Below are 10194 nucleotides of genomic sequence, written 5' to 3' on the forward strand. Positions count from 1 at the left end.
CCTTCTTATCTAATAATTTATCCTGGATAACTTTCATTACGGAAATATTTACTTTATGAACCCATTTGTTTTTGTTCTTTAGAATATTTTACTGTGATTTGGTTGAAAGTTTATAGAGCAAATGAATTTCCCCTTCAATTTACATACAATGAAATTTTTTTTTTAAAGCAATTGCACATCCTTTGTACACATAAGGTATAAAAAACAGACATATCTGTCTGCTTTTGTTGTTAAGTGCCGTCAAGTCAGTTCCAACCCATAGCGACCCTGTATAGGGTTTCCGAAGAGCAACTGGTGAGCTTGAACTACCGACCTTGCAGTTCAAACGGCTTTGCAGTCTGGCGCATTAACCTGGGACTCTTGTTGTTAGAACCTACCAAACTCAAAAACAATGTCTTTATTTAGATACTACTGTAAACATCCCACTTAATAGTACTGCCATTTCTATTTGCAGCACAAGAATCTCAGAGTACAAAACTTCAAGAAATTCAGATATATGAAGTTGATTTCCATGGAAACCACGTCATCCTCTGATGACAGTTGTGACAGCTTTGCTTCTGATAATTTTGCAAACACAGTAAGTGCTGCCTGAGAATAAACAGAATTGAGTCTGCAGTGCTCAAAATGCCCCAAATGCTTTGTGCGTGATTAAAACCGCTTGCTTTTCGCCTACATTTCTATACACCCGTTATGAAAATACAGTATGCACTGTAATTTCATTTCACTTTTTGCTGTGGTTCTAGGTAGTAATTGTTGGAGGTAGAATAGCTACTTATTCTATCCTTTTGAAATGTCGCCTAACCTAACATGCCTGATGATTTGCCATAACAACTCAGAAATCATTTGTAAACCCCTGAACCATTTTTCTTTGTAACAAAAGCTATTCTCTTGTAGTGCACTTGTAAATGTGATTTGCTCTCTGAACGGTTTATGGAAAATTGGTTCTTGAAAAAGAAAAAAAAAAACACAACCACATTTATTTATTTTACAGAAACCTAAATTCAGGTCAGATATCAGTGAAGAACTGGCAAATGTTTTTTATGAGGACTCTGATAATGAATCTTTCTGCGGCTTTTCAGAAAGTGAGGTGCAAGATGTATTAGACCATTGTGGATTTTTACAGAAACCCAAACCAAGGCCAGATGTCAGTAAAGAACTGGCCAGTATTTTTCATGCCGACTCTGACGATGAATCCTTTTTTGGTTTCTCAGAGAGTGAAATACAAGATGGAATGGTGAGTTTGAGAATTTCACCAGTATCAATAACTTAATGTGTATTTAGAGGCATGATAGATTATTTGCTTAAATTTTTTTTATTTTGTTTTGTTTTTTATTTTAGTCTTGCCAGAAGATTTTGTTTTCCTTTAAAATTTTTTTTGAATACTACAAGTGTTTTCTTTATGCCTTAAAGTAGTTTTTACTGAACTAGTCCTACTTGTAAATCTTGGGTTTTTCATAGGCTTTGGAAATCTTGGAAGCTGGCAAAATAGAGTTGACCAACTTCCAGACTTCCATTACCACAGACTAGAGGAAGCACACATGCCCTAAAGAGAAGCTACATTCCATTGAACATCAGGTACCCAATGTTGATTCTATTAGTGGCTCTCTACCTGCATTATGAACCACCTGTGCAGGAGTCTGAGTGTGGACAGTGACAATCTGGGCCTCTCCTGTGTCCCCCTTTTACTCCTTGGTTGGCTTTTCCTGTGCTGTTGCTTTAAAAAGCTCTGTTGTCCTGCTCAGTCCTACCTTTCCTAAGCACACTGCTTCTTCAACGGACATTTGCTTTTTATGCAACACTTTCTCAACAGAGGAAACAGTGCATTGATTTACATCTGGGTGCATGCTCTTCAAGTCTGTGTGGCCTAACCACACTTGTGTGTGACAGTACCTGGCCGAGGGGTGTTCACCACTAAGTGCCCCTGTCATGTCATGCTTCCTCTAGTGAGATAGTGCTGGCTGGAGAGATGCTGAAGCTTGTCTACTAATCTGAATGGCACCCAAATGTTGTATGTAGCATGAATCATTTCTAGGCAGTAGATCAATTATTTATAGGTACCCTTGTGATTAATAAAATGCCAGTTGATTAAAAGTTTTAAGTCAGTAATTCTTTTTGTCATTATATAGTTTCAAGCCATAGACTGTTGTAGGGATTTAAGAAATTTTTTAGTGTTTTTGTTGCCTTTTCAACCATCACCACAATCAATTTTAGAATATTTTCATTACCCCAAAAAGAAACCTCATACTTATTCATTGTTGTTGTTAAGTGCCATCAAGCTGGTTCTGACTCTTCGCGAAGTTTGTAAATCTTTGCGGGAGCAGAAAGCCTCATCTTTCTCCCTGAAAGACAACTGATCTTGAGGCTCAAACCGCTAACCTTGTGGTTCACAGTGCAGTGCTCATCCTATGGTGCCACTGTGTTCTGCCATACTTATTAATAGTTACTCATTCTTTTCCAACGTGACTTCGCCATTTTACATTCCTACATAGGACTACGAACCAAGTGGATGACATTTAACACCAACAACCAGCAGGGAATGCATATGAGGGCTCCAGTTTTCCACATTCTCACCAACACTTTTATTGTTTTGAGATTGTTTTTTTTTTTCTTTTTTGATGATAGCTATTCTGCTGTTATCTAGTCAGTTCCAACTCATAGCAACCCTGTTGTATGAGGAGCGACTGGTGGGCTTGAACTGTTGACCTTGTGGTAAGCAGTCTTGTGCTTATTCTACAGCACCATACCAGGACTTTTTTTTTTTTTTTCTCTTGGGTGATAGCTATTCTAGTAGGTATGAAAGGGAATCCTAGTGGCAAAGTGGTTTAAGCACTCAACTGCCAACTTAAAGGTAGTTAGTTTGAGCTCACCAGCCACCCCCAGAAGAAAGATGTAGCGATTTGCTTCTATAAAGATTGTAGCCCAGGGCCTTGTTCTCTAGGCATGCTATGAGTCAGACTGATTCCTGACAATCAGTGTGAGTTCAGTGGGTATGAAGTGGTATAGCAGTGTGGTTTTGAGCTCATGTTTCCCTGTTGGCTAGTTTTAACACAGTTTTTAATGATGGAAATCTATATGCGGGAGGATTTCAGAAAGTTGGTAGAAAATTTCATAATCTTTCAATACCATTTTCCACGAACTTTTTAAAGCACCCTCATCTTACTTTTGGATTTTTTATTTTAAGCTTTCCAAAGATGGATTAACAACAAGCTCCAAAGGTAGATTGGAGAATTGAGATGTTGATGCCAGGTTCATGGGAGAGCATGCATTTGTTCCTGGAGAAGCTCTTTTAAATTGCATAAAGATGTGTTCTAAGAACTTAAGGGGAACAGAGATTTTTCGCATTTAAAAAAATTGCTCAGAACTAGGGGGTGTAAGGATAGCTCATAATAGTATGCAGAGTATAACATAACTCAGGGAGGTTGGATTGAATACACAGGTCCCAATTTTGTTACCCAGAGCCATCTGTGTTCAGTTGAGATTTATTTGATGCAAGTCTCCTTTGCTCAGAAGGGACTTTGTAGCTGTACTGATATGTCCTGCCTGACACTCAACAAGTCATAACTGCTCGGTTGTTGTGATTAACCAGAGACCCCAGGCTGACCAGGAGGGCTGTAGAACCCGCAGTCAGAGCAGGCATTCGGGGTCCCTGCGCGTGGCAATGACGTTTCCAACACGAAATACCAGGACAGCGGCCAAGAAAAAGACCATTCCTCCCCAGTCCTCAGAGAATTCTGTGAATGATGCCAGCTCTGATTCAGAAGAGGAAAAAGGCATGGATTTTCTGGAGAAAAGGGCTTTAAATATAAAGCAGAACAAAGCCATGGTAGGTATCTGACTTTGTCAGAATTACTCTTACCAGCTTTTCTCTAAGGGACATGTTACTTACACGTGTGTGCTATAAAATGCATTTCTTTCCTTAAAAGAACTTTCCTATCTTTACTCTCCAATTTTATTAAATTTTTTTTTTAAGGTTTTTATTGTGGATTGAGTGAAAGTTTACAGGGTAGATCATCAGTTTTACATTCAACAAGTCATACACCTTGTTTCATTACAATGATTATAATTCCCTCTGTGTACCATCAGTTAACAGTATTTCGCTCCATTCACTTTAGCTCCTTTTTTTAAAACACAGGCATATATAATAATATACCACACCAAAGTGCGCATTCTGCAAGTCTGCCTCCTGACTACCAGCTCTCGGTCCCTCTCTTCCCATGAATCTAGAGTCCTCAACTGCTCATAACAATCTTATCCCCGTCTCTTTTAACCAGACTCATCTAGACAAGATGAAAACTATTCACTGGCTCCTCTTTCGTCCCCCACACACTATTAAACTAGACTCCCCCTTGGAACCTTATAAGCCAGTCACTTTGTGCCTTTATTGCCACCTCATTTTAAGTAGCCACGTGTCTAAGTTGCCCGTCCCTGTGTACAGAGGGGATAACATTGATACTTGATGTGAAGACTCCTTCCCTCTCTGTTGATATGTAGAGTTATTACCTCGATGAGTATAGGTCAGGTTCATCAAATTGTGGCAATTTGCCCACCTTTCCTTTATCAAAAATGTTTTGTTCTTTTTTTTTTTAATCTTCCTCTAGTCAAGTTCTGATTATCAAACCATCGAGGCTGGGTCAAGTGGGTATTACTCTCCAATTTTTGGTACGTTCTTAGCTGAAATGAGATACTATTGGACTATGCCGATTTGTTATTAAATATAAATCAGGACATGTGCTTTCGTAATTTTTGGAAGTTGCTCATTTTCAGCAGTTATTCTAAACCAATACTTCTCTTTTTTATTTCCACCCTTTTTAGCTTGCAAAACTAATGTCTGAATTACAATCCTTCCCTGGCTCATTCCCTGGAAGACGTTCCCTCCCAGTTCCCAGTTCAGTAAGTACAAAACGTCATTTGTCTAGTTGTGTTTGAACAACTATGGTGAGCGTTTTAAAATCTAGTTTTCATAATTTGTGTCATCTGGTCAGAATAAGAGAAAAAAGGAAATCTAATGGATTTTGAGGAGCTTTTTTTTAGCATCTTTGGCAGTTGTGACCTCTCTCTGCTATGTTCCCATGGCATTTAACCCACTTTAGATTAGTTAGTTCTCTCCTCAGCTACATTAAGACCTTTAAGGATTGGGAATTTTTTTTTGTTTTTCTATATCCACGCACATTCTTCTTACATGTTACATGAGCAATACATGGTGGTTTGTTTTTAAATCTGAGAATGAGGAAAGAAAAGGGAAAAAGAATTTTCTTAGCCAACTCTTTGCCTGATCTCCTGTGTTGTCCTTTTGTTTTCTGAGACACTGGTATGACACTGTAGGATAAGTGCAGGACTGCAAGGTCAGTTTAAACCATATAGTTGGCAGTTCAAAGTCAACCACTTCCTTCTTGGTTTGAACCGCAACGTTGGCACTTGAGACTCACCTGCCACTCGTTGAAAACCTTATACAGTGTTGCTGTGAGTTGGAACCAACTCAACAACACTTAACAACAACAAAAACTATAGTACAAAGGAAAGTACTTCCTTAGGAACGAAGGAAAATCATACTTGAGAAGGGTATAAAAAATACATGGGAAAATGGCATTGAAAGAAAATGGAATTTTTGCACGCCCTTTTTGAAGCAGCCTCATGTGTGTCTGTTTTGCAATAGAGGAAGAGTAAGAATGTTTCAAAGCTCAAGAGATGTCCTAGGAAAGGAGTTCTGGAGGAAAGATCAGTTCCTGTATCTTTATAAAGCAAAGGAATAAATAGAGTCTACCAGAAACTCAATGTTACCAAACAACTTTACATTGGCTGGAGCCATTCTGGGCTCTCATGTTTCATGCTTTATGGAAAGGATACAGAAAAATGGGAAATGCAGCTTTTCTTTACTTAAAATGTTCTTAGAAGGTGTGGATTTTCAGACGTGTCCCTTCTCTCCACTCTGGAATTAATGGGTTCCATGGTGTCTGTCTTGTTCAGCAATCAAAGACACCCCGAAGACGTACGTTCCCAGGTGTTGCTTCCAGAAAAAACCCTGAACGGAGAGCTCGCCCTCTGACTAGGTCTAGGTCCCGGGTTCTGGGGTTCCCCGGTGCTCTGCCCATGGAGGAAGAGGAAGAGGAGGAGGAGGATGACAAGTACTTGTTGGTGAGAAAGAGGAAGATCATGGATGACTACATGAACGTGAGTTTTCCACATTTTTGTCTTCTGTAGGCCAGACAGTATCTGACACACAACACACACATACATACACACACAGCCTCAGTATGAAGTAACACTAACCTGTCACACATGGTTCTTTAATTGTTCACAGTTGTCTGCCACCTATAAAGTTCTTTGATTTTGTTACCAGGTGAGATAATCAAACTTTTCTTCATTGTAAGAATTGTTTCCATGATGGTTTCCAGTGAGCCTTATAATAAACTTAGGGTTTGCCCCCTTTCCAGAAGTGCTGAAAGATTATCCCATTGAATTCTCTGTGAAGAAATAACAAATTTAGGTATATGATGGTTAAAGGTGGGGAGAGCCACTAAGAACATGCATTTTGTTATGCAGGAAGATGACATGCCCAGAAACCGTCGCCCAGGGCCCATGACCCTTCCTCATGTAATCCGCCCAGTGGAAGAAATTACAGAGGACGAGCTGGAGAACATCTGCAGCAACTCCCGAGAGAAGATCTATAACCGCTCATTGGTAGGAACCTCTAAATAGAAACAACAGTGAGGCAAGGGGGAGAGCTTTTCTGTTCCCTAGAGTTTTGCTAATGTTGTAAAGGTCTTAGCATATGAGTTGTGTGCCTACACATTTCTTCTTATTCAAAGAAAGAGAGCTTTATTGTATCCTGGGGATTTAGCTCTTTTCACTCAAGTTACTGGCTTAATGAATCTGCAGTAACGTTAATCTTTTCTTACTTGATTTCGAAATTGGTTCAGTCAACATATTGTTAAGTGCCGTTGAGTCGATTCTGACCCATAGCAACCCTGTATAGGGTGTCCGAGGAGCAGTTGGTGAGCTTGAACCGCCGATCTTGCAGTTCAAGTGGCTTCGCAGTCTGGTGCATTAGCCCACAGCGCCACACCAGACCTCCTATACTCATTACTTATGTGCTGCTTAGCTAGGTGCTAAGAATATGGCAACATTCTAAAGGTAATAAGGATATATTTGAGCGGGTGAATTGTTGCATTGGAAAATAAAAAGGTCTTTTATTGAAGACAAAGATTTGATCGTATTAACTTGAGTCTCTGAACTGAATAGTACTGCCATGCTTAAGGGACTTGTTACACTAAAGTATATATACCTCTGCATGTAGATGTGAAATACAATTCAAAGGCAAACATCTCAGACTCTGTTACAAAGGGCTTTCTTTGAATGTGCCATTTCCCCCCGACACACACACATTTGTTTATTATTTCTAGGGATCTACCTGTCATCAGTGTCGCCAGAAGACAATTGACACCAAAACAAATTGCAGAAACCCAGAGTGTTGGGGTGTTCGAGGCCAGTTCTGTGGTCCCTGCCTTCGGAACCGCTACGGGGAAGAGGTCAAGGATGCCCTCCTGGATCCCGTAGGTGCCTTGGAGGGAGACTGGTTCGATGAACCAGGGGCTTCATGGTCAGCCATGAACTGGTTGGGTCAGAAAGAAGGCAGTGGTCGGTGATGGCACTGTGGGCAGCCCGGGTTCTCCTTCTTTTTTAAATCCACTGGCTTTATTCTGGTGTATTTAACTGATGATACTACAATTACATTTACACTTAACTGCTTCAGTTTTTGACTTCTGAAATATCTCTAATGCTGAATGCTTTGGATCTATAAAGTAGATGGTTTCTTTAAAATTTATGTTTTTAATGGAACATATACTTGCTATAGTTCTTGTATCTTAGGATACTATTTTTACTTTTATTGTTTACAGACAAGATCGTTTCACATTCAACAATCATACGCTTTGTTAAATCTCAACAATTATAGTCCCCTCCACACAATAGCAGTTATCTCACTTCCTTCCTGTGGTTCCTGTTTCCATTCCATCCTCCTTCCCATCCCTTCTCAACTTTGTACTTAAGTCAGTGTTGCCATTTTGATCTTGAATGGTTGACCATTCCATGGTGAGCATACCTGACTAGTTGTTGTCCCCCTGTATACCTGTCTACTGCTTTGCTGAAGATTGGGCCACGAGGCTGGTCGAGGGCCCTAGTCTTGGGTTCCTCCAGTCTCTTTCTGACCAATATGCCAGTCATTTTTCTTTATATAATTTTGTATTTTGTTCCACATTTTCTCTTACTCTATCCGGGACCTTCTGTATTGGTTACGAATCGGGCTGCGAACCGCAAGGTCTGCAGTTCGAAACTACCAGCTGCTCTGTGGGAGAAAGATGAGGCGATCTGCTCCCGTAAAGATTTACAGCCTCGGAAACCCTGTTCAGGGTCGCTATGGGTCGAAACCGACTCGACGGCACTTAACAACAACAACATCCGGGACCTTCTAGTGTAATCCCTTTCAGAGCAGTTGGTAGTGGTGGCCAGACACCATCTAGTTCTGGTTAAGAGAGTGTTATGTGCTCAACTTGAGGAAAATTGAAAAGCTGCCTGTGACTCAGTCTACAGTGACCACTTTCATGCTTAAAATGGGCGATTTTTGTCATGGATCTTTGTAAGCCCCAAACTATGACGCTGGAAGCCTTATTGTGGACAAGGTACTGCTAAGTGTTATAAATCCAAAGGAGGATTCTGTTTCTAATCTATCCTAAGTAGCTTATTTGTTTCTCTTAATGTAAACTCTTTATTTATTGAAGGGTTCCTCTAGCCCCCCAAAGTGGGGCAGATACAAATGATGGTCATGTGGCTTGTTGTTAGGTGCTGTTGGCTCTGACTCAGTGGCCCTATGCACAACACAGCATTACCTGGACCTGTGCCATCCTCACAATTTGCATTACATTTGAATTTCCTATTCTTTAAACAATTTTTTCCCAAGGAGATACTGAGAATGCTGATTTGGTCGTAACTGTGTTCATTTAGGAATAAGACAATTCCTTCCCACTTAAGTGTATGACTGCTCTTTTGCTGTTGACTTGCCCAGGAAGAAACAGGTGCACATTGGCTGATGAGGTCAGACGTTCTTGCCTTGTGCTTCAAGTCATTCTCAGATTCCTGCAATTGGACCATCTCTAAAGTGGGATGTGGTGACAGGATGCTCTTTTATGGAGAAGTACATTTAAGGAGAGATCATTGGATTCAATTAAGCCTTTGTAGAAAGGTCCATTAACTGCATTGTCTGTCCCACAAAACCTTCATACCAAGAAAACTGATCCCCAGAAGTATTTGGTCATTCATTCCCAAGGAGTGTCAGCAGCAGCTTGTTAGTAGTATACGTAGCTTACCTGTGTCTTCTGCAATTCTCCTTCAGAACTGGCATTGCCCACCTTGCCGTGGGATCTGTAACTGCAGCTTCTGTAGGCAGCGTGATGGACGTTGTGCAACGGGGGTCCTGGTGTACTTGGCCAAATACCACGGCTTTGGAAATGTGCATGCTTACTTGAAAAGGTAATGTGGTTGCTTTTTTCTCTTGTCAATGTCTGAATCTTGCTTTCACTCAAGTATCTTAATAAAGATGGTAGGAGTCAGAATAGTGGTTATCTCTAGGTCAGGGAAGGGAGAATATTGTCTGGGACGCAGCACGGTCGGAGCCTAGGTGGTGGTTACCCCAGGATGCACACAGAAGTACACATTTGAGATTTATGCACTTGGCCATAATTATGTTATATAACTCAATAAGAACATTTTTTTTTTTTTTTTTTTAAAGTGAATTAGGCTTTTAGAAGAGAATTCTCAGGTTGAAGACTATACCCTAACATCCTCCCTTTTCTCTTCCATAGTCTGAAACAGGAATTTGAAATGCAGGCGTAACAGCCAGAAGATTCACTACTTACCTGATAACTTCTCGCATCTCCCTGTTAAACTTCTCGCTGTTGTCAATTGCTAGAAACCTCAGTTCAGAATTTTGATGGTCATTCTGCTGTACAGCAAACTCAAATCAAGTTGATCTCATCATCCATACAGGCATTTTAGAACCATCAAAGAAGAATACTGCCAGTTACCTTTTGCCATTCTTCAAAAGGTAACTGGCAGTTACGTTCCTGCTCAGACCTTTGCCAATGGTCCTCTTCACCACTTATTTTCTGAACTCTTTTAAAGTTGTCATTATATGAGAGGATG

General features: G+C 40.3%; 1 protein-coding gene across 1 annotated transcript; it reads left to right on the forward strand.

Annotated features, from left to right (window-relative positions):
* The first annotated feature begins 463 nt into the window (after window positions 1-463).
* CDCA7 (cell division cycle associated 7) lies at window positions 464-9885 on the forward strand. Its single transcript, XM_006866649.1, has 8 exons — window positions 464-577; window positions 3587-3823; window positions 4813-4890; window positions 5965-6168; window positions 6541-6678; window positions 7401-7550; window positions 9386-9522; window positions 9855-9885. Exons 1-8 carry the CDS (start codon window positions 497-499, stop codon window positions 9883-9885), a joined length of 1056 nt encoding a protein of 351 aa, XP_006866711.1. The 5' UTR covers window positions 464-496.
* Window positions 9886-10194: the final 309 nt, after the last annotated feature.

This window comes from Chrysochloris asiatica, unplaced genomic scaffold (assembly GCF_000296735.1).
Source record: "Chrysochloris asiatica unplaced genomic scaffold, ChrAsi1.0 scaffold00094, whole genome shotgun sequence".
Classification (NCBI taxonomy): domain Eukaryota; kingdom Metazoa; phylum Chordata; class Mammalia; order Afrosoricida; family Chrysochloridae; genus Chrysochloris; species Chrysochloris asiatica.

Excerpts from the sequence above, each read along its gene's own strand:
- CDCA7 (XM_006866649.1), top strand. The coding sequence starts at position 497 with ATGAAGTTGATTTCCATGGAAACCACGTCATCCTCTGATGACAGTTGT. Across the intron at positions 578-3,586 it reads CTGATAATTTTGCAAACACA|AGACCCCAGGCTGACCAGGA; the intron begins GTAAGTGCTGCC and ends GTGATTAACCAG. Across the intron at positions 3,824-4,812 it reads TAAAGCAGAACAAAGCCATG|CTTGCAAAACTAATGTCTGA; the intron begins GTAGGTATCTGA and ends CACCCTTTTTAG.